Source organism: Patella vulgata, chromosome 5 (assembly GCF_932274485.2).
Source record: "Patella vulgata chromosome 5, xgPatVulg1.2, whole genome shotgun sequence".
In the NCBI taxonomy this organism is placed as follows: Eukaryota; Metazoa; Mollusca; class Gastropoda; family Patellidae; genus Patella; species Patella vulgata.
The window spans coordinates 18576616-18601368 of record NC_065883.2 but is presented as its reverse complement, the minus strand read 5'-3'; the positions used below and the strand labels follow the sequence as shown (position 1 = coordinate 18601368).

The 24753-nt window shown below is 34.6% G+C and overlaps 1 protein-coding gene across 1 annotated transcript; it reads left to right on the top strand.

Moving 5' to 3' along the window:
- The first annotated feature begins 980 nt into the window (after window positions 1-980).
- On the top strand, window positions 981-11291 carry LOC126821567 (proto-oncogene c-Rel). The gene is made up of 11 exons (XM_050550021.2): window positions 981-1298; window positions 2574-2714; window positions 4207-4391; window positions 4794-4885; window positions 5565-5693; window positions 6566-6679; window positions 6802-6881; window positions 8366-8534; window positions 8865-8950; window positions 9409-9748; window positions 11284-11291. The coding sequence occupies exons 2-11, from the start codon at window positions 2592-2594 to the stop codon at window positions 11289-11291; spliced, it is 1326 nt and encodes a 441-aa protein (XP_050405978.2). The 5' UTR covers window positions 981-1298; window positions 2574-2591.
- Window positions 11292-24753: the final 13462 nt, after the last annotated feature.

The following is a 24753-nucleotide window of genomic DNA, read 5'->3' as shown; positions in this document are numbered from 1 at the left end:
ATAAAGTGAAGTGGAGTTGTTAATGATTTAGCATTGTTTATGATCGCCAGGGTATTAGATATTTTTTAACAGTACTGAACGTTGTTTGTGTATCTTGTGCTACTTTTCTACAATTAGAGAGGGTATTTCCGAATGTGTATCTTGTGCTACTTTTCTATAATTAGAAAGGGTATTTCCGAATGTAGGACGTTTCGACCAGTTGAGATTTCCTTAAAGACATTTCGGCCTAATATATTTCGTGCTAGAATTTTTCGTCCACTCTTTTTTTTTTTTTTAAAAAATAAGAAGATAAGAAGACGTTTCGGCCATTTGTTTTATGTATTCTTCAACAGATTCATTTGTTTTTATTTTCTCATCAAAAGATTTATTTGTTTGTTTTCTCCTACAGATTTTTTCTTTTGTGTGTATTATACTTTAAGTGGGCTTGAGTATATCTGTGCAATTACAAGCTCAGCCAAATATTGAGAAATTATATTAATGTAAAAACTAAATCTTTTGAAACTTTAGGATAAAAGTGGTTGGTCTTGTTTGATGTCTTAATTAATTAATCAATCAATCATAAATTAATTAGTTTTTATTAACTATGAATACTATTGTCTAGCAAAATTTAGTAAGCATATAGCTATTTCCGGTACGCCCTATAAATGCTTCAAGAACTTACTTCACTCACTTTCAAAACATTTTTTTCATAAATAATAATAATAAAATAAAAGAATTCATTAATTTTTGAGATGAACACTAAAAAAAGATAAAATTTGAATTCATTGGTAAAAAATTTTCTACATTGTTTTGTAAAATTGGCCGAAACGTCTGTTAGCCGAAATGTCTATAGGCCGAAATAACTCAAGCCGAAACGTCTAGTGACCGAAACGTCTATCCACCGGTATTTCCAATTCAATCCACTGCGAAAGTGCGTGTTATTTATAGACCGCCACCTTTCTCACTCTTTCTCGTTTTTCTTGCCTTTTGCGTAACGACTTCTGTTGACTTTTGGTGGGAATCAAAGAATAGGGTTTGATTTGACATTTTCTGCCAGGATTTGGTGTATATTCATGATTTTTAGTCGGAAGAATAACGGAGTTACAGTGCAGGTTCATTATCATCCATGATGCATGATGATGTTCGACGGCCTACTTCAAATTTTTGTATGATCGCAAAATTACCATGGTCAACCTGACATAATTTATTGACAAAGGGATCATATTATTTGTATACAGCTAAAACAGAAATAAGACTTGAGTTTTGTATTGGGAATTCCAAAACAGACGGAACTGGCCGTGAATCTATAATTAGAAAGGGTAATTCCAAGTTTTAAATATTTATATCTCTGTATAACATAACAATCAGGTAAGAGTAAAGGAATGGAAGGTTTTGGTCGGATTCCATAATCGTCCACCACTCACATTAACAGCATAGCATCAACAGTGCAATGATTTAATTAGTGCAGTCTGATATAGATACATGTGTAGGCTATATAAAATACATGTATGTCTATGTTACCTATGTATGTAAGATAACTTTTATCATGCTCTTCTCAAATAAATACTGTATGATAAATAACATACCATGTACTCATTTAAAGGGCGTATGGCTCTATATTTTGGAACCTTAAAATAGACAAAAATGACTCCAAAAGCACATACTAATGGTGTAATATGAATGTATTTAAAATGATTTGTCTTCAAGTTTTGAAAAAAATATTGTAATTTCTAATCAGTTATGTTCGGTGAAATACGTGCACAGTTCAAATTGAACGACAGTTGTTTACTCCTGCTTAGTGCATTTTAAAATTATTTTGACGCCTGTGAATCAGCCTTTACTAATTATACTTCCACATTGTGTTGTAGGATATGTTTTTATTTGTCCATTACAAAATGTCACTCGAAAACCATAGGGTACTTTCGTGTACTGATGTTAATTGTGTCTTAACTATTGGATATTATATCAATTCTGAATTCTAATTTGTGTTTTTTAATTCAAATATTATGGAAAATATTGAGTTAGAGACTTGGGTCCTTTCAGTAGGTGAGCATATGGATTTGTGATAATTAAGATAATATCAGGAAGTTTTTGGGGGTATGATCAAATGATTAACATTTATGTTCTTGGTTGGAATAATAAATGCCCCTACTTACTACTGAAACCTCGTTAGTTGTTAATATTGAATTAAAATTTGGTTAAAGTATTAGAATAAACTTCACAAAATAGAGAGAGAAAGAGAGAGAGAGAGAAATGGGGTTTAACATCAACACAAACTAGGTCATTTCGGGACTAACACATGGTTCAATTTTATTTCAATAATTCACTTGCGCGTAGGGGTCTTTAGCAGAGGTTGGACAGGCGACCCTGCTCCTTGTCACATACAACCAGGGAATCGAAACCCCGCCAGTTGACTCAATAACAGACCGTATGATACAGCGTGCACGTTCTAAACATTTGGCCATCCACCCCCATCTTCACAAAATAGTTGACACATAGGTCCCTCCCAATTGTGGACATTAATTTATTTAGGATACATCAATGTGTACAGTGTAATTATAAGTGCTGGTGAATGATGTAGGCTTTCTTTTTAGAACCAAAGTATTTCAAAGATGGCAGATGAAAAGAAGATATTTATTGAGCTGGGCAGAGACTGTCGGTATCAGAAGTTCAGATACCCGACTGAAAAAAGAACGGGTAAAAAACAACATGCCAATAAATTAATGACCATTACAGTAAGTAGACTACTTATTTCTTATGTAGACTATACACTATCTTGTTTTGTCATACTTTTTTCGTTTATTTATTTTCATCAGAATTATTATTTCAGATACAGCCAGTACATTATCCACAGGAATCTGACCTTCTTTCTGTATATATGTATACACAATACCCAACTAAACTATATATGATATATTTATTATTTATTGTTTAGTTGTGTATTGTGTATGAATCTATACAGATAGAAGGTCAGATTCCTGTGATTATTTAGAGGCCCATGAAGCCCCAGTCGGCCCATTTCAGATATATTATAGTTCAGTGCACTTATAGTAGATTATTATTGTATGGTCTCAATGTCGTTGCACGGGGGGGGGGGGGGGGGGGGGGGGGGGGGCACATAAAAATTCTCTCAGCGGCCCTGTTGTAAAGCCACAGAGAGCAGTCAACTGCAAACTGACTGAAAGAATTATTATTTATTATTAGAACCATGTTCAAAATAACACCACATATAGGCCTATTTACAATATGAATCCCATTTGTCTTGTTGTCTTGTGAGTTAAATTTGCTAGATACACTTACAGATATACAGCAAAACTACAAACCATGGCATTGAATAGTAGCCACTCCTCAAAATATTTATGATGAAAGGGAGATAAATCCATTGAATCTTTGTATACCACAAACCAATTTAACAACATTTTTCAAACAGATATTATGTGGGCCTACATTTACTGACATTATTTAATGTAGGGTACTTAACCAAAATACAAAACATTTTAATGCTAGTTCTTCCTTTGGCCTTTTTATCATATTAACCAAATGGAAATGTCTTTGAAAGTTTTTAATGGCACACTCATGGTTAAGTTCTGGACCTTATGCACAGTGTATTAATAATGAGTGATATACTTCCTCACAAGTCAATCAATTATTAGGACCATGTAAATACAGATATTTGTTCGCAAAAACAGTATATTTTATAAGATAATTCAATCCATGCACATTTTTTTTAAAGGGGGGGGGAAGGGATGGCCGAATGGTTAGCATGTGTGCATTGTATCATAAGGTCTGCCATTGAGTCAACTGACTTGGTTTTGATTCTCCGGTTGTACTTGACAAGGAGTAGGGTCGGCTGTCCAACCTCTAGTTTCGATTCCCCGGTTGTACTTGACAAGGAGTAGAGTCACCTGTCCAACCTCATGGGTTTTCTCTGGGTCCTCCGGTTTACTCCCACTGCTAAAGACCCCTACGCCCAAGCAAACAATTGATATAAAATTGAACCATATGTTAGTCCCGAAATGACCTAGTTTGTGTCAAGTGGACATTAAACTCTCTCTCTCTCTCTCTCTCTCTCTCTCTCTCTCTCTCATTTTTTGATTAATTCAAATGTTAACAGATGCCATTATAATGTAATAACATGTATGAATTGAATTATAAAAGTTAAAAAATGAATATATTTTCTATAAATAAGCTATGTACATAATGAGTAATTTCTTTCTTTTGTTTCAGTTAAAGAATATACAAGAATCGGATGTGGAAGACAAAATGAAAGTTTCAATATTTTGTGTTACTGATGATCAAGAGCACCGACTACATCCTAATACCTTATTAGGTAAAAACTGCCAGAAGGGTTTTTACCAATCTGCATCTAAAACCAATATAGACAAGAACAGCGAAAGAGACTATAAATTTGAGTAAGTTACCTTTGTTCCTCAATGAATTATAGGTCAGCAAGTGACATTTCGTTTTTAAAAGACTGGTCCCACTTGTCAGGGGTATTGTATGCGGGGGTGTCATGTCAAGTGTACTATTGTCCTCTAATAGGAATTGTCATAAAACAAGAACTCTTCTTGTTTCTGTCATTGCATAATATGTGAAAATATTAAATAAATTGAAGGGTCTCAAAATGGTTGAGGTGTTTACTCCATTTCTTTGCTTTTATTACCCAGCTTTACCTTCCGCCCATTAATTCCTATACCTGATTATTGTTTTATTTCATGTTAAGTAGTAACAGGTGTTGTGTATACCACTTCTAGAGTATTTGAGAAGTTCATATATAGCTAAAAAAATTTGATGTTTTCCAATATCTCTTCTAGTATACCATATCTGTACATATTGCGAACCAAGAATAATGAAAAGATGAAAACATTGAGTGAGACAGCAAAATTATTACCTGAAACTTTTAAAAGTAAGTAATTATTATGTACATTTGATAGACCTATTTAAAGATGCATTATGTAAGAGCTAAATCTGCCTATGGCAGGTCTTTTTTCTGGTTCAAAAATAAAATTATTATTTAGACATTTATTCACATGACATGCCCATAATCAACTTTCTAGAGTATTGGATGGCTGAGTTATTGAATGGATTAGAACACCTGCACCAATTTAGTAATTTAATGTTAAAGTGGTTTATTACCGTATCAACTATCAACAATACTTGACAATTGGGACTATTTAAGCTACATGTTGTCAAAACTTCGAACACTCATAACTTTGCTCAAAATAAAGTAATTTTCATTCTATTCATTTTGCATTATCTATTTTTGAACAATTATAGCAAGAAAGACCAGTTCTTTACTGCGATATTACTGAAATTTTGAACATCACAATAACCGTAGCGACCCTAGTGCATAATTTGAGTAATCATATGGTAAATACATCATTACCTGTTACCGGTATTCATTTTTTTATTATAAAAGTTAACTTTAATCAGGGTTTTATGAGGCCTGTCATAATTAGTAGCAAGGTTTAGAAGTTTGTTTTCGAAATAGCCTCTAAATTATGAGATTCCATACAATGTTTTCATCCAAAAAACATATTTCCGACTTTCGGTATATTTATTTAATGCTATGTGCTTACTTTCAGGTAGTTTTGTTGATGATAAAAATTTCTATAAAGAAATAAAAACAGATAGTGTATGTTTAAGAGTTGTGGTGGAATTTGGTGACACAGTGCTGTCCGAATTATCTGAAAGAATAACTCACCATGATGGCGGTATGTTTTGGATACTTCACTAATTATGTGATTTAATAGTTGTTTTTAATCGGAATTCAGTATGCATGATCTTTCCAGAACATCTTATATTATTATTGTTGTATTATATCTATAAACTCCTGATTTTATGTTTTATCTATGAATGTACATTTTACTATCCTTCTATATGCTTGGGTGGTTGGATGGCTGAATGGTTAGCATGTGCGCGCTGTATCATTAGGTCTGTCATTGAGCCAACTGACCTGGTTTTTCTCTGGGTCCTCCGGTTGTACGTGACAAGGAGTAGGGTCGCCTGTCCAACCTCGTGGGTTTTCTCCGGGTCCACCAGTTTCCTTCCACTGCTAAAGACCTACGCACAAGCGAATTATTGAAATAAAATTGAACCATATGTTAGTCCCAAAATGAACTAGTTTGTGTGGAGTGGATGTTGAACCCCATTTATCTCTCTCTCTCTCTCTCTCTCTCTCTCTCTATATATATATATATATATATATATATATTACTTGCATTCTAAATTTAATTGGGGCATTGGTTCCCCATACATATTCTGGATATTTTTGGTCTCATACATGTAGCTGCATATTGTGACAGATGACATGCATGGGGCAGGGTATGCTTTAGTGTTACTATCATTAGACTTTGAAAGTAATGATGTCCTGTGGCAGGTTCATGTTGCTGTTCTGGGTTAATTTGATCCATTAGATTATTTTTTATTTCAAAAGGCTTTGCCATTGATATTTATTGCCTTTGTTCTTCCTTGTTTTTATTGGGCCATGTCCATTACTGTTACAGTGCATTTTTCCTATGCATGGCAATTCCATTTTATTTGGATAAGTGTTTTGAAGAATAAATGACTGAATTTTTTCCTTAAGGTGAAAAAGTGAAGCTTAATATTATAAAAGTTACTCAGTATTCTTTTGAAGCTGCCAGTGGAGGAGATGTGGATTTGTTCACAGAAGATAAGATCGGACCAAATATTACACCAGGTATGCATACATGTATAGTAAATCTAATTCATGACAATTTATAACAATTAATATTGTTTTATAGGTTATCTTGGTATAGTATATTTATAATAGAGTTTTTTGTCTTTACTGATATATTGCAGGAGATTATGAGGTACGCGTAAAAACAAATAAATGGGAATCAGAATGGAAATCTTTGACGTCTGAGGACATTCTGTATAAGGTAGGCCTACTATTAATTAAAGATGCATTATGTAAGATTTAGGTAAAGAGCTAGCCATTCACTCAGAATTGAACTTAAAGATACATTATGTAAGACTTAGATAAAGAACTTGCTGTTCCTGCAAAAATCGTTCAAAAATAGATAATGCAAAATGAATATAGTGAAAATGGTTGGTAGAAACGCAGCTGTTTGGTCAAAATTTCCCTCTTAGCTCCTTACAGAACAGTAAGTAAAGCCTGACGCAGACGATGGAATATTTTACCCGAACAATTTGTTCACCGTCTGCGGGTTAAAAAAACAGGATTAAAAATGTTCCAACAAAATGTTTGTGAAAACAAACTTCTTAGATATTTGGAAATTGTTATCATATGACATTCAAAATGGCAACCATTACTGAAGAAATTTGGACCCATGTTGTCCAACATTGCCGCCCTATATAATTATTATAATCCTAACTCTAACCCCAATTTGAAAATAGACTTATTACCTCCGATCCTACTGAAACGGCGACTTGAGTGAAATTTTGGTTGGCGGAAAAAGAACAAATTATGCCGACAGAAATAAAAAAGATTCTGATTTTATGTGGAGCTTGTTTGAGCTAAAACACTTGTTTGCTTGCGGGCAATGGTTGTTGTCTGCAGACAACATAAACACAAATGCACCCTTATCCGCATTAGGCTTTACATGTAAAAAATTTGTGAAGGGAGACAACTTCATTTATAGACGTATTGAAATTAGTTTCACCTATTTCTATTACACTGGTGTCACACTTGGCTCCTGTCTTTGCCTATATGAAGGGAAATTTGTTAAATTCTATGCTTAAATGTCTTTCTAAAGATTTAATGTAAAATGCAAACTGTAAAAGTAATTTTTTAATTATACCAGCTGAAACTTTTATAGGCCATACATCTATATTAGACAACTTTACAACATTAATTCAACATTTCTGTGACATCCCTCATTTGTGTGTGGTTCATATGATGATATTTAGAAAAAGTAAAAGACAAATATGATATGTGACTTGGTGCAAATATTAAATTTAAGGAATGCTTACCCTTTCTAGAACACCTTGTAACACTTCTGCGGGGGGGGGGGGGGCTTGTTCAGGAATTTCAGCAGGTGATGTTGGGGGTCCAAGATGGAGAAAACATCTAGTTTTATAAAATTAGAAGCTCTGAGACAATACTTCTTCTCAATTAGGTACACACTGTACACATATAGGATTAGACAGTATTTGGGCCAAAATGGTGGAAATGCTTCGCACTTTATTTTGATGAATGCAGTAGAAAACAATAGCTCTGTGTAAGCATGGAGGGGTCCACTATCCCCCCACCTCTGGACATGAGTTCTGACTGACAAACAGTTGCTATACTAAGTATTATTTACAATCTCAGCTTACTTACATAAAAATTTTGCAGTTTATTCTGAAAATTGTAAACTTCAGTTCTGATGTGTGATTCCGTTTGTAATATTTTTTTTTCAAGAGGGTGGTTAACTATAAAGTTCCACCATATAACAATCAAGAAAGAATTAGTGAAGATGTGACAGGAGAAATAGAATTAAAGTGTTTGAAGAATGGCACCTCTTGCCAAATAGACATAATCTACAGACCATGTCATGCTGATAGAAAGAGGAAGATGCTTCCTTATCCAGGTTTGATAAAATTATCTAATTGTGCACTGAGGGTTTGATTGATCGTCTCTCTGTTTGTCACACTTTGTGTTATATACACATCCGACAGTCATTTCACAAGAAGTTTAATTAAAACTTCTGCCACAAAGATCAAAAAATATAGAAATCCCCCAGACCAATGTTGATATTTTTACCATATTTGAAACACCTGGTATCACTTTCCCTAATGAGGACTTCAGCTGCATGATTTTACTGAATTTTTAATTGCAGATTATAAACAATAAATATGCACCATTTTTTTTTAAACCTGCGAAATCCAACTTATTAAAGATACTCTTTGTGTATTTTCAGATAATCCTGCGGCCTGTAAAAAACCTCGTATAGGTACGATATTTTTATTTTTGCTATTTATAGACCAGCCATATACAACCAAAAATGTTTGATGTTCTTGTCAACCATGGTCAGGGAGTGGGGTGGGGTCATGTGGTATCTACATGTGCTTTATATCATAATTGTAAATTGTTAGTCCCAAAATGACCTAGTTTATGGATGTTATGTTTTACCCAATTTCTATCCCTCTTTTTTAACATGGTGAGTAGTGAAATTCCAAAGTAAAAACATTTATAAAACAGATCATTTCAGTATTTTTTATTTTAAATCTATTTTAGGTAAACAAATATATGAATATATTTCTGATTCTGAATCCACTTCGCCTGCAGAACCAGATGATGTTCCACAACTAGCAGGTTCCAGTGTTGTAGAACATAACAGAAATCATATTGCAACAGATTCTGAAACTGGATCCAGCTATTTTGTTTCCAATGGCATCGAGATACACATTCCACCTGATTCTGACATATTGGAAGTGGCAAGTGGTTCAAATATATATTTACAGGATGAAGCTCTTAGCAGTGTAAATAAAACTATTATATTATTTGAAGCTCAAGATAAAGAAGCTACGGTGGAAGATGGACAAACTTATTTAGTGAATAATGGTGGTAGAAATTTTCGACATGGAGCAGAAGAACAAACTCATGCCCGGTCTCATATAACAGAATCAGAACAAATGGATACCAGTGTTCAACTACCAAACATTCCATCCCTCACTGACATAGATAAAGAAAAATATCCTTCAATGGAGCCTCCAAATGAACATCAGCAAGAAACACAGAGAATGGAAGAAATTTCGATGCAGAATCAGGTCTGTTTGAATAGTACAGATTTGTCAATGATTGGTAATTCTGCTACTTCATGTTTAAACTTAGACAGTGTAGACTTACAGAACGGTTGCAAGGATTTAGTACAGTATATACAAAATGTACGGAACTCTACAGTAAAAAGTTGATCTGGGCAGTTAGAAACATAGATATACTTTGTATTACCGTAAACAATATTATTGTTAACATTAGGTAATCAAGGGAGATAACTGATATGGTGTGATGAATATGTTTCTTTACGTAACTGTAAGTATTCTGTAATCAATAGCCTACTTTTTGTGAACATGTTAGCTGTACAAAATGCAACTGTTCTGTAATTAAATCTTCAGCAGGAATTTAGCTAGTTAAAAGAGACCATTTTAGTTAGTAATAGGTTGCGCTACCAACAACTTGGGTGGACTTTTGTCATTCATGCAAAATCATGTTGACGAAATCTGGATGATAAAACCTACTACTGCTTTAAAGGTAGGCTAATATGATGAAGTGAGAGTTTGAAATTAAGCTTGGTAATAATAATACATACATTATGTGGATCGTAGACAATCTGAACACTTATCCATATAGACAGGCCAGGAATAACGATCTTTGATTTACCAGACCAAATATCTGGCACTGTTGAAAACATTTTAATCTTTGTGCCAGATATTTATTAAAAAATATCAACCACAGAAAAAAGAAAAATTGTTGTTTGAAAAAATGACATTCTCCAGAAGAATTGTGCCAAATAGCCTGAATTTGTGCTTGACAGTGACAGGTGTTATATATAAGTCGCAGAGTATTCAAAGTTATTTATGAGTGAATTGTTGTTTTGTTCTGCACTGTGATAAGTGCCAGTAGTGATTACAACATTATTAATATATACCAGTATATGTATCATTGTCTTGTGAAATTTATAGAAGCATACAGACTAGTGCTGAAAAATTTATGTTGAACAAAATAAATTGGATGAAAATGAGACAGTTAAAATGTTCTAAAGAAAGAGATATTAAATAGTGTTCGGATATTATTTTGACAAGAAATAAATTTTTGTTCCTTTAAAATAAGTTAATTTTGTTTTAGTCCCATGTGATATTTGTGTAATTCAACCTGTTTTCTGCTGCATGTATTTCTGCTGTCTCATTTCTGCCATTTTTGATTGTCTGTCTGGCAGACTCTGTCATGTATTTATTTTATATTTTGTTCGGCAGCTATGTATATAATTATTACGTTTACAGTATTTTGTTTTAAACATATACCGTTTGGATACAAAAATAAAGTGGAAAACCCCTTCTGAGGAGAATGAGAGCTTAAATTCCCACCATTTATATTCCTAGATTTTACATAATACTTCAACAGGTGTAAATAGTTTTAAGTGCTATTAGTAAATTATATATTTGGATACTAAACAAAAAGTGTTTTTAGTAAATTATATATTTGGATACTTAACAAAAAGTGCTATTAGTAAATTACATGTCTACATATATTTACTATAAAAGTGCTATTAAGTATTAGTAAATTATATATACCGATACCTGCTTAGTAAAAAGTGCTATTATTATTTGCTTTTATTTTAGATTGTTGATTATTTAATGTTTTTATCTGCATTTTTGTTAGCAATTAAAATGTTTTAAAAAAATATATGATCTATATTTCCATGATCTAAAACCATGTTTTTTGTAGTTTAAATGCCCATTTTGAGTTTAATTCATACATGTACATACACAAACAAATCTGATCTTTGAGTTTATATTACTTATCAATTGATGGAAATGATGTCAGATTGGGTACAAAGAGAACTGTTTTGTTGAATTCGTAAATTAATTTGTAAAGCAATCAAATTAAAAATGTACCATTATTAATACTTAAGTGCCATATAATGTATATTTTATTAAATTGTTAAAACATGTATAGTTACATATCACATTTTTTAATTATTAAAGATGTATTTAACAAAAAATAACAAATGTAAAAAAAAATTGGAAAATAGATAGAAATGTATATTTTTAAATTGAAATTGTGCAATATTTCTGTGCAATCCAAATACAAATTTAAGACAATATAGTTGATCAAATGGTTCAAAACTGGTTTGAACATCGAAAACCAGTACTTTTATTTAATTAATAATTGATAGAAATGATAAGGAAATGAAATATTGAATATCATTATAAATTATAGGTAAAAATAGATCCATTAAATCTTAACTGGGTACATTTTGAAAATAAATGCCAAATGCCATATATTTTTAGAAGTGGCATAGAACAAATCATGACTTTTATAAAGCCATATTACTATAGCCATGTGTATAGATTACTGTATCTCTAATTTCTCGCTAGTGACAATTAAAATAGTTTTATTACAGTAAGCCCCTTTATCTTGATTTTTTTTTTTCTTTCTTGAATTTAGCATTTAAACTGGCCAAATCCTTTAGCATGTTGAGATATGTTTGTACAATGCGTTTTGTGGCAAGCGTTGCATGTTTATTCTTTGTTGCCCTTTTACCAAACTGCAATGTGATAGAAGTTTTACACAACGCTCCTGCAACTGCAAAGTCTTTTTTCATTATCCATTTAACTTTCAATTATTCACTTGTATTGTTTTATGTTTGAGGCTTTTTATACTTCGGTAAGGTTTTCGTTGTTTACTCGCGTCACTCGAGTCGACTCCATTGCCGAGTTTACCCGGGTGAAACATCCCGAACGGTCCGAGTAGTTCGAGTAGTCACATGACATCAAAACAGTTAAGACGTCAGTATGTGATCGAGAGACAGGCTTTTTTGCATATAGGATGCCATATGCGACTCGAGTCAGTCATGTGACCAACTCGATTCAAAACGCGAACGGTCTGGTGTCGACTCGAGTGACTCGGGTGAACAACGAAAACCTTACCTTAATGTATTTTAATGTATATCTAATGATAATAATTATAATATGTGATATATATATGCTGTATTGTATATTATTTGAGCTTTTAAATAACACTGTATATTTAGAAGCAGATATTAAACATTTTTATTGGTATGCACTGTAACAAGAAATCTATGAAAAAAAATATTAAAAGTTACAGAAACAAAAATTACCAGGAGAAAGTTTTATCTATATATTTGTTTTTCATGTAATTTACAGAATTTCCATTTTCAAATTAATAAGAAAAAAGAAATTCCTGGTATTTTTTGTTTCCAGTACATTTTTAAAAAATACATGTAGGCCTATTTCAAATTCCAAACACCACAAAATAGCCCTAAATTAAAAAATTATTAAGACAAGTAGGGCTATTAAAAGTTTGAGTCATTGTAAATTTTAAAGCACACGAAAAGATGATTCTTAAAAAAACCCAGCATGCTTTGAACATGGTACATTATAAGAGAGGAAAAGAAAATCATCTCAAATATTTGATACTGCAGGGAGCCATTAAAATTTAAAGGTGTGATATAAATAGGCTAAGACTTGAAATATATTAACTTCGAACAAATTCACTCACTTCTCAACAGAATAAGCCACATTGAACACTTTGCGTGTGGTCTTCGCATATGCAAACAGAAATAATTTGTAAATTTTTGGACATTCCGATATTTATTTACATAAAATACAGTATTAAATCCATTATAAAATGAAATGAAACATGTTGTCCCCAAAGTTCACAGAAATTTTCTGATTAATACTGAATACTCCATAGAAATACACCTAATGTGAGGATAAAATTCACACTTCTAACATATTTTCTAATAAAAAAAAGAAAACAATGATTAAGAAAATTAAAAGAGTTAAATAACGGAATTCAGCCACCTAGGAAATGGATAATTTTTACAGTGTAAGCTTACTCTGTCAAGAAAGGCTTACCACACCTTTGTTAAAGATGTAGACAAGTACTATTATATATTTAAATATTTTTAGCTGGAGGTACAATATTGTAGTACAGAGCCCTGTTACTGTCACATTAATTGGCTTTTGTGTTTGAGTGGTATTGAAATTGACTGGTTAAAGAATTTACCCATCAGATTTCATAATATTAGGTAGGCCTATTTCAAAGAATTTAACCGTGAACAAAATACATGTATTTAAATTATTTTTTAAAGTATAAAACCACTTTAAAAAATGGATTTATAAATTGGGATTAGGTTCAAATGGTCTTTTTCTTTGAAATAAATGTCTTTGAGATGAATTTGAGATGGACAAAATATTTGAGAATTGACTTACATGTCTAAATATGAAGAACAGTAATCATCTGCTATAGATTTGTAAATATATAGTTAATTTAATCTGTACAAACTTTGTGTATTTATTTGAATATATATTAAAAATAACACCAGGTTTTTAACCAAATTTCTCAGAACTAGATCATGATTGGTTCAATTTCGTAAACTACTTTTACATAAATATAATTTAGAAATTATTTCACATTATTCAATTAGCATAATATATATTTGAACTTATTTCACAGTTGCATATATTGCTCAATTGCAGCTACCATTTCCGCAAATAGGGCCTTTTCTTTTGAACTACAAGATAGGGAGATAGCTGGTTTATATACCATAAAGATATAGGTTGTTATGTTTTATACAAAGATATAAATTGTTATGTTTTCAATATATTGTTAAAAAGATACATAATGTAATTAAAAATTTTAAAGGTCACTGGATATTACCAAATTTATATATTGTCCATTACAAAAAATATTACATTGTTTCCGAGTTTTACTGCTATAAGACTATTTGGAAAGTTTTAAAGTAAGATTTAAGTACAAGCAGGTCTAATCCGACCAGGAGTCTCATTTTCTTAAGACAAACAAATCTATCACAGACAGCTGGGTCAAGTGTCAAAATTACTTTTGATTCTGTTCATACACTTGACCATATGTTGCAGATGTTTGTCATTTGACTATGGTTGTACAAAAAACTTTATGATATCTAAAATAAAGACTTTAAAGTATTCTGTGTTTTATTTTTCGTACTGACAACACTATGACACCCCAATCCCAAAGTTTATTCCAAAGATCAACTGGAGTTAGTAGGACTGTCTGGTTTCGAGTTTTAGTTTGGACTTCTTGTATTTGGACTACATTAGTTTAATTACACAGACTTGCCAAGCTCCAGTGAAGAAAATTCTTGAGTTTGGCCGAGTGCAGACGGTGAAAATTGCGCGAGACGCATTTCCAGACAATAAATTTCCATAAGAGATTTTGACAATTTGTTATATTGCAGCTCAATTTATGAGAAAGAGTAAGCTTCAGAGTAAAGCCCCGTTTACACTTGGCCGCGATAAGCCTGCCGTTCTGGGCACGGTACCAGGCCGCGATAAATTTCAAGAAATTGACCTGTTTACATTACTCAATAAAATAACCGGTCTCAGAACCGTGCCAAGCACGCTAAATGTGGAACTCTTCGCAGAAAAGTTAATTTCAGCCCCTATACAAATTTCCCAGATGAAAACAATTATGATGGTTTATTTACTTTGAGCAGCCATTTTGACAGGTCAAGGTTCATTTGGCGCATGCGCAGTAATCCGTGCTCAGACTGGTTAGCGAAAGAGAGAGAAATGGGGTTTAACGTCCACTCGACACAAACTAGGTCATTTCGGGATTAACATATAGTGGACAGGCGATCCTACTCCTTGTCACGTACAACCGGGAATCGAAACCCCGCCAGTTGACTCAATGACAGACTTTATGATACAGCGCGCAGAGACCGGTTAGCGTTTACACTACAAAAATTTAAAGCGAGCCGGTCCTGGTACCGTTCCGAGACCACCTCATTTCAGAGGGCCAGATTGGCACCGTACCTGGCGCGGCACGCTTAAGTTTAACCTGTTTACACTACAAAAAAGCGAAGAGTGCCGTGCCTGGTACCGTGCCTGGTACGCTTAAAATTTGTAATATTGACGTGTGTGTAGGCCTATGTATCTAGTATTTGCAGATCTAGGCTTTTGAGAATGTCGTGAGATTTCTAAAATCTTCGGGATATAGTCCATATTTCGTGAGATTAAAGAAAATGACAGAACTGCTAAAACGATAGAAAACCACATTGTTTTAAATCTTTATTTTGGCAATGACATTCTTGCAATTTTACACATGATATTTTCTCGTAAGATGACCAGGATTCGGCTTCATACAAAATATTCGTGATCATCTTCAGCTTTGTTCAATTTTGCAGTTTAAAATACACTTTCCTGTAGCCGTGAAGGTGGGGGATATGGAGGAACCTAATAAGGACCTACGTCATCTAAATCCGGCACTGACTTTCTAGGACTGTGACTGTCTCGGAAAGGGTGTAAAACCTAAAATACTTTATGGGTGTACGAACCTAATAATAAAATGGTATTATAAATCGGTTGATAATTACGGTCTGTAGCCGCCAGGGTTTTCAAAAATTCTTATCTAGGAATGCGGATAGGAATTCGCGCTCTATCTCGGGATTCCCCAAAACGATGATTGTAAATAGGCGCGATTCTCACTTGCTGCGGAATATGAAGTTATAAAGCTGAATTAGTTCGTGAATTCAGTTAGGCAGTCGGGGAGCCCTGCCACCCTACTTCCTACCAGCCCGCGTACAACCATACAACTTTAAGCCGTACAGGTAATTTTGATGCGCCGCCAAAATGTAGCCTAGAATTCCTGTCTAATTATCCGACGTAGTTTATAAGCAGACAAGAAAGATAGGCGTAACCAAAGCCCTATGTAGGGAAAGTTACGACAACTCATTTACAGGCGCCATTTTGGGTCCCAACTATGACGCCATAAAAACTATGACGTCATGAAAGAGTGTTTTATTTTTTTCTTGGTATAAAGTTTTACGGGCTATAATTTATCCTAAAAAAATTGCAAAAGAAACCAATGCAATTTGGTTCAATGATAATATGTCAGACAAAATCAAGACAAAATGACACGATTAACGTAATTCAATTTGGCGTTCTTCAGGAATTATCGAGAGCGCTATATCGTAATCAGCGTCTTTCAGTGGTGGTAGGATAAATAATTTATTTTTAAATTCCTCAAACACAGAGTGGTTATGCAAGCGATGTGTGTCGAAAAATCGAATTTGACAAACATCAATTTAAAAATGTATTTTTCATTTGATTTTTCATTTGGTGGAGGGCATTTCTTTCAAAATGAGTTGAAGTGAGAAAAGCACCCGATAAGCCCCGGGTTGAAGTGAGAAAAACACCTGATAAGCACTGGGTTGAAGTGAGAAAAACACCCGATAAGCACCGGTTTGAAGTGAGCAAAACACTCGATAAGCGATGAGTTGAAGTGAGAAAAACACCAGATAAGCACTGGGTTGAAGTGAGAAAACACCCGATAAGCACCGGTTTAAAGTGAGCAAAACACTCGATAAGTGAGAAAAACACCTCCTATCCTATGACTTCTATTCCATGTCCGTTTAATCTTGTAATAATTTCACGATCTTCAATGTAACTAGGCAAGTTCATAAAGGATACAACAACCGTAGTTTGACATAATCTATCACATAGAAATTTATCATCACCAATGTTCAAACCCTCCCATAGCAACTTAGAATTTTCCTCGTTATTAACCGTCACTTCATAATGTGTTGGAGATCTCGGGATACAGGCAAAACATGATCCTTCACCACAAACATTTTCTACTGCCTCGATCAAATCCACAATATTTACTTTCGAAAAATTTGAAGTTCTTACTTTCACAACACACTCCTTCTTAAATGAGCGCTTTTCACCACCATTCGATGATGGTTGAACAGGGCGAGACAAAGACATATCTGAGTAGACTCACAAAGAGTCAGGGCCAAACCACAATTCCTGCTGTTGGGACCAATCTATTGAAAATTCTGCTGTGATAGCTATTCTGACGAAAAAGTCCGCTTTGGTGGTTATTCTGCCGAATAATTCTGTTGTGATGGATAATTCCTGATATGATTGATAATCTAATGAAAAATCTAACCACAATTCCTGCTGTGGTAACCAATCTGAAAACAAATTCTCCTGTGGTGGTTATTCTCCCGAAAAATTCTGCTGGGCCAAACATTCATACATCAAATAAACTACTTTTAAAGGCCAAACCTGTTCAGCTTGTCTCTTATGGTCGGGGCTCTTAGATTTCAAGCGCCTGTTTTATGGAATAATCTTCCATTTAGTATAAAATCGTGTACATCTCTATATTCTTTAAAAAAACAGCCTACCACGTTTATTTAAACAGGTTTTAACTGGCACTGTATACAAATGTTAATATGTCTATAATGTTGCTGGTTTGTTCCTTGAATGACATTTAGAAGTAGAGGTACAATATTCATAATAACACAACTTTATGGATTTACTACTTCTTAGTTATTCATTATTGATCATTGCTTGATAAAGATACTTGTAAGAGTATTGAAACGTTGCATGTAATAAACTAAGAAGTAGTAAATCCATAAAGTTGTGTTATTATGAATGTTGCTGGTTGTTTTTTTTATTGTTATTTTTATATGATTACATTGTCACTTTGAAAAGTGCCCCTGAACACGATTTATGAAAGCGCGCACTATAAATATGCTGTAATAATAATAAATATGCTGTAATAGTAATAAATATGCTGTAATAGTAACCTATAGAAAATCTTATTGTTGGGACGAATCTATAGAACATCCTGCTGCGAGGGCCAAACTAAACCAATATAAATCAGTCCTGCTTTGGGGGATGGGTGGGTGGTGTCAATCTATAGAATAATGGTGTGGGCACCAATCTTAAGAAAAATTTGGCTGTGAAAGCCAAACTGAACAAAACTCCCGATGTGATGGATAATCTAAAGAAAACTCCTGTTGTGGGGGCTAATCCGAATAAAAATGCTGCTGTGAGGGGGGCAATCTATATAAAATCATTGGGTCCATACAAATACTAATATTATTATAAAAATATAAATAGACGGGACCGTGCAATCCTTACAAAATCGTGATGTAAGCGCTAATCTACAGAAAAATCCCGCTGGGGGTAATCTGAGCAAAATCCCCGCCGTGAGGGATAACCTAAAGAAAAGTCTGTTGTTGTGGCCGATGAAGAAAATCCTGCTGTGACACCAATCTGAATAAAAAATCTTGTCTTGGGGTCAATCTAAATATAAAAAAATCCTACTGTGGGAGAAAATCTAAGATATAAATATGATGTGTGTGTGTGTGTGTTGGGGGGGGGGGGGCGTTTGTATATGGTGTATATCGAGGACACACATCTGAATACACACCTTCTAATCGTGGACCCGTGTCAACTGAGGACGTCCTCTGTTCAACCGAGGACTTTTTAAAATAAATCCAGGACTGTAACGATGTTCAGAAGCCCGGATCTAATATAACGTTTGATTTTAAGGTCCCACTGCTAAAGACCCCTACGCGCAAGTGAATTATTGAAATAAAATTAAACCATATGTTAGTCTCGAAATGACCTAGTTTGTCTCTCTCTCTCTCTCTCTCTCTCTCTCTCTCATATAAGATTATTGACGAAATAATAAGGATAAAATAATAAATAATCAACAATTGAAATATTAATAAGTCGCGCAATTTCAAGTAGTGACACTTGTTACAAAAAAGTAGGAGATATTCAGAAACAATATACAACTGCGTAAATGCACTACTGTTTTTATTAGATGTAACCAGTGTATGTTAATAACAGGCCAATTGCCTACAGTTTAACATAAACAGGTCATATGGGCGGCTTATCTGACAGCACTATTTCACTCGCAAAGAGATATACTGTCAAAAGTGAAAATGGGCGTTTTTGATTTTTGTCTTAATAATGAGTAATTGCTTCACCAATCCTCAGACATTCAGCAATTAGTCGTGGCAAGCTCCTAATCAACCATCCAATCACGATTTGTGGCAATCTGAACGACTCCTCTTGTAGTGCCACGGCCAATTCTTGCCATGTTGTCGGTTGACGAACATGTTTCCCGATCAAATTGAACGTAACACACTTAAGCAAAGATTCGCTAAACAGTAAATCGTATGCAAGAACCGATAGGAAGGCAAACATTGATAGGATAAACCAGCACGCGGCAGTTTTCATCAACCCTGCCTTGAAGTGTCAAATTTGACAATGAACCCCTCCCACGTGTATGGCGCTATTTCAGTGGGTCTGTTGGGGCGATATGTTCTTCATCTGTGAACATACCCCCAAAGCATGTCAAGTGTCCATGACTATTTATCATATCGAGCCATGTGGACCCATCGGCAGGCCACGGGAGAACTTCGAAAAGTTTCAATGCTTCTATTGTCAGGAAAACAGATCGGAGAGGTATGAGGGAAATTTTGCCCGGGCAGCGGCGCTACGGCCTACTCTTATATCGAATTCCAACTGCCATGGGATCTTTTACGTGCACGCCAATGTGTACACGGGACCTCGGTTTTCCGTCCCACCCGAACGACTAGACAGTTGTCCCTGTTAGGCCATCCATCCTGCATCACTTACAGGGGAAACCGCGCCGGGAAATCTGGATGAACTTTCTCGGTCAATGCAGGGATCGAAAACCCGACCTCCAGGCTAGCGAGCCAGCGTCTTACCCACTTAGCCACGTGATCCCCCAGATCCACAAGGAAACTCTGGAGATGATTCCCTGGAGCTTCCGCGAAATATTTGTTTCCCCGGGGCATTGCCGAAGCATCGGCGATGTCTTGCTAGTTAAATTGGGAATGCCTCGGTGAACAAGTATTTCGCGGAAACTTCAGGGAAGCATCCCCGAGTTTCCCCGTCGGGAAAACATCGACAAATTTTCAATACAAGCTTTGAGAGTTTTCGCAGTTATCCCGAGGCCTCCCGATGGTTCAATACATAATAGTTAAACTCGTCTTGTTATGAAAATCTTTTAAACATTTAGATTGATAACAAATTTCTTTTTAAATTCCTAAAACACAGAGTGGTTAAGCAAGCGAAATGTGCCGAAAAGTCGAATTCGACAAACATCAATTTAAAAAATATAATTTTAATATGGTGCCGAGCATTTCCTTCAAAATGGCTACCAAATGTGGTAATATAATGTCATATATAGAGGTTATGCAAGCGAAATGTGCCGAAAAATCAAATTTGACAAACATCAATTAAAAAAATGTATTTTTTATATCTTTTAAAATGGCTGCCAAATTTGGTAATGTAATGCCATTTAAAAATACACCATAAATTTGGTAATAAAGGGGCAGCGATAGTCTCGTAAAATATGAAATGAAATGGGGTTTAACGTCCTACTGTTGCGTAATTTATTACTTGTTGGATATTACTTGTAAAATGTCATTTTCACGGTTTTCGATGTTGCCGGGTTCAATACTGATCTCAAAAATGAATCCTTGATGGCAGAAATTCAAAATGGCTGGCAAAATCTAATCCCAATTTTTGTAATATATCTTATATATGTATTGGGTTTAACTCTGATCTCAAAAATAAATTTCAAATATTCTCGATTGCAGAAATTCAAGATGACCGGCAAAACGAAATCCAAATAGGTGGAATTTTAATTAATCGTCATGTTTTTCCGTTGGATATGGCTTGTAATATGTCTTATGGGTTTGGTGGTTGCTAGGTTCAATTTCTTTCTGAAAAAATAATTATGAATGGTCCAGATGGTGTAAATTTAAAACGACGATCAAATTAGAAACCAAAATGGCGATGTGTGTCCTTTTGGATATTGCTTTTAAAATAAGGGTTTTAAGGTTACTAAATTCAATATTGGGTTCAAAACTTAATTTCAGATAGGATTGTCACACACCAAATTTGTGCGGAAGCTAGAAACATCAGGACAAATTACAGAAAACATTTTTTACGGTCAGTTTTATAAAAGCAAGGAGATAACTCCCTCCCCAAATAGAGTGGGAACCCCTCGCGGGGCCTAGTTCATGGATCTCGACAAATGAATATGATTTTTACGATATGTTAATCCCGAAATGACATAGTTTCTTTTAAATGAATATATTCGTAACGCGCTTTAAATATCTGGATGCGATAGACTTGGTGTAGAAAATTCTAGGTAAATTAAAAAGGTTCGTTCTCACTTTCCCAGCAGATTTTCCTACTAATAAAGCGGATTAGGGATTAGTTATAGATTAGTAAGTTATACTCTGTTTTAATTATTGCATGAACAGTTCAATTTAATATTAATATGAAAAAGACTATAGTTTTTAACACCATTGTTACCCTAATTAGTACTGGTCTAAATATTTTACCTGGAAAACAATAGCTGCTGCGAAAGTGAGAACACCCCATTAAAATGTTAGCAATAATAAATAGCAACACACTGTTAACCAACTATATTTTTGACTCAGATTTAGACACAGAAGATGATATTGTTTGAGGTAAAAATCAATGTGGAATGTAGGCTACTCATCAATATCTATTAGTTGACACAGCCACTTAGGGTGACCTTGGGTTGAACCCTGGTGGTTGAGGGAGATTAGAATTAGATGCGAGAGAGAGAGAGAGAAATGGGGTTTAACGTCCACTCGACACAAACTAGGTCATTTCGGGACTAACATATGGTTTAATTTTATTTCAATAATTCGCTTGCGCGTAGGGGTCTTTAGCAGTGGGAGGAAACCGGAGAATTAGATGCCCATGCTTAACCATTTTGTATCCTCCAAGAATTAGCATATGGGTTGACATATTCATTATGGCATGTTGTTCGTCTTCGGTACTGCTATCAATATAGTGGCTAACTTTGGTGCTCCCTTGGTATTAAGGTGTGTTAGACCATTATAGAGTGATTGTTCAAATTCATGATTGACATTATTCAAGAATAGATCATTTGTTTTAATTAATTATATACACTGAACATGGTGTTTAGGCATACTTGATGAAGTGCTTTGTTGAGTTCCGTAATGCCTTTATTTTCCTGTGGGTTTCCTCTTGGTAGGAGCTCTATAAACTTCACATCAGCCTGGGGGAACATTATATTTGTAGTTCTTATTAAAAATATTTCTATTCTTTATAAAATCATTTCTAGAACAAACACAATTATTATTAAACCATATATTTTGTCCCCCGCCTTTCGAAGAAAGCATGGGAGTATCAAAATTGGTTCGTCAGTCCGTCTGTCTGTTTGTCCGCCACACTTCTATTTGAGCTAGAATGTTCAAACTTTGTGTAGGTGTTTATTAGTTCGATGCCTTGTTGGACTTCGAAGATGAGAATTGTCTGCTAAAGGTAAGCAGAGATAAGCAATTTGATTTGGTTGATGCTTTTGGACACGATAACTTTGTTATAATTAAGTGAGAGCTATGAAACTCCGAGTATAGATTCATTATTATCATTACCATGACTAAGTCTTATGTTTATGAGGATAGTTTGCTTAGGCTTTAAGGAGCAACAGTCAAGACTTTGGAACATAACAACTCTGCTTTTAATTGATTCAGAATGTTTAAACTTGATGTTGATGTCCATTAGATGAATGTCTTCACCGAGTTCAATGATTAACATTTCCAGCTAAAGGTAGGCAGGGCTAAGCAATTTCTTTGACTTTGATTCTATCTGATAGAGAGTGATGAAACTTAGTGTATAGCTGATAATAATCAGATTGACTGCTCGATACTTTTGAAAAAAATTAACGTGAAATTAATTAGTATGTGTCATCTATTTATTTCGGAATTTCGGCGGGGGACATCAGCTCCACCTTTGGCTTGTTATAACTATGATATTTGTGATAGGGATTCCTCTGATTTGTTTTTGTGGAACCAACAACGTTATAACTAGACTCAAACAACTTTGAAGACAGTCTATTGTTTTTGTTATTGATAGTACCCTGGTTTGGAATAAAATACTCTTCGTTTAATACATTATCAAATACATTCAAATTGTCTGTTATGGTTGACCGTAAGACATCGAGCTTGTCCTGACCCCATTCAAGATAAGGGGTGTAACTCACAATGTTCTCTGTCATACAATGGGGTCTTCCCATATCGCCGACTCACCGAGTTTTGGAAAGTCGACCGCGGCACCCTTTGATGGGATTAAAACGGATTAAAAGCGTTAATGTGGCATGGACCAGTCATTATTAATATAGTTCACTGAAATTGATTTTTATCAGAAGTCGACTCACTCACTAATTAATAAAATTAATTGGAAAAGCTCATCCTAATATTTTTGAAGTGAGGGCATTTTTGCAAGAAGAGCAAAAGACGATTGAAATTCAGTTACTGCAGTATGCAAGTGGCCAGCGACAACCACCCAAAAAGAAAAAAAATACACCGATATCAACAGGAAGATTGAAGATTCCAAGCATAGCTATGAACAAGGAAGACTGAATTTATTAGAATTTTTGGACTATGTTGGACACTTTATGCGTGCAAAAATTTAAAATTGTGTTATGTTAGGTGTTAAAGATTGTTATAAATTTTAAAAAAAAATTAATGCTCCCAAAATTATCTGCTTAATGAGGTTTTATCCTTCAGCTTGGGTCTATCTTAGCCACTCATTCCCATCACGTCGACCAAAATTTTTCCCCTAAAACTCGATGAGTCGGCGATATGGGAATGAACCCATACAATATGAGGTGAGGGGCCTTTTTTTACATTTAAACAGAGATGTAGTGAAGCGTGATCAGAAAATTTTAAAAAATCTAGTACAATGAAATTATTAACATACTTCAATGAATCAGCATTTATAAGAAAATAATCAATTAAACTACTTCCGTTTCTAGTACAAGAAGTATATTTATCAGACTCTAACCGTCCATTCGGGGATCACGTGGCTAAGTGGGTAAGACGCTGGCTCGCTAGCCATGAGGTCGGGTGTTCGATCCTTGCATTGGCCGAGAAAGTTCATCCAGATTTTCCAGCGTGGTTTCCCCTTGTCAGTGATGCAGGACGGAGGGCTTGACAAGGACAGCTGTCTAGTCGTTTGGATGGGACGAAAAACCGAGGTCTCGTGTACACATTGGCGTGCACGTAAAAGATCCCTTGGCAGTTGGAATTCGATATAAGAGTAGGCCGTAGTGCCGCTGCCCGGGCAAAATTCCCCTCATAGCACACTGTATGGCGTATGCCCGTCTTCATTAGCCCAGTTTAGGAGCAGAACAGTAGGACGTTAAACCCCATTTCATTTCATTTCTTTTCTAACCGTCCATTCAAT

Coding starts and splice junctions, on each gene's coding strand:
- LOC126821567 (XM_050550021.2), top strand. CDS start 2,592: ATGGCAGATGAAAAGAAGATATTTATTGAGCTGGGCAGAGACTGTCGG. Junction 4,392..4,793: donor GAAAGAGACTATAAATTTGA/GTAAGTTACCTT, acceptor TATCTCTTCTAG/TATACCATATCTGTACATAT. Junction 6,882..8,365: donor CTGAGGACATTCTGTATAAG/GTAGGCCTACTA, acceptor TTTTTTTTCAAG/AGGGTGGTTAACTATAAAGT.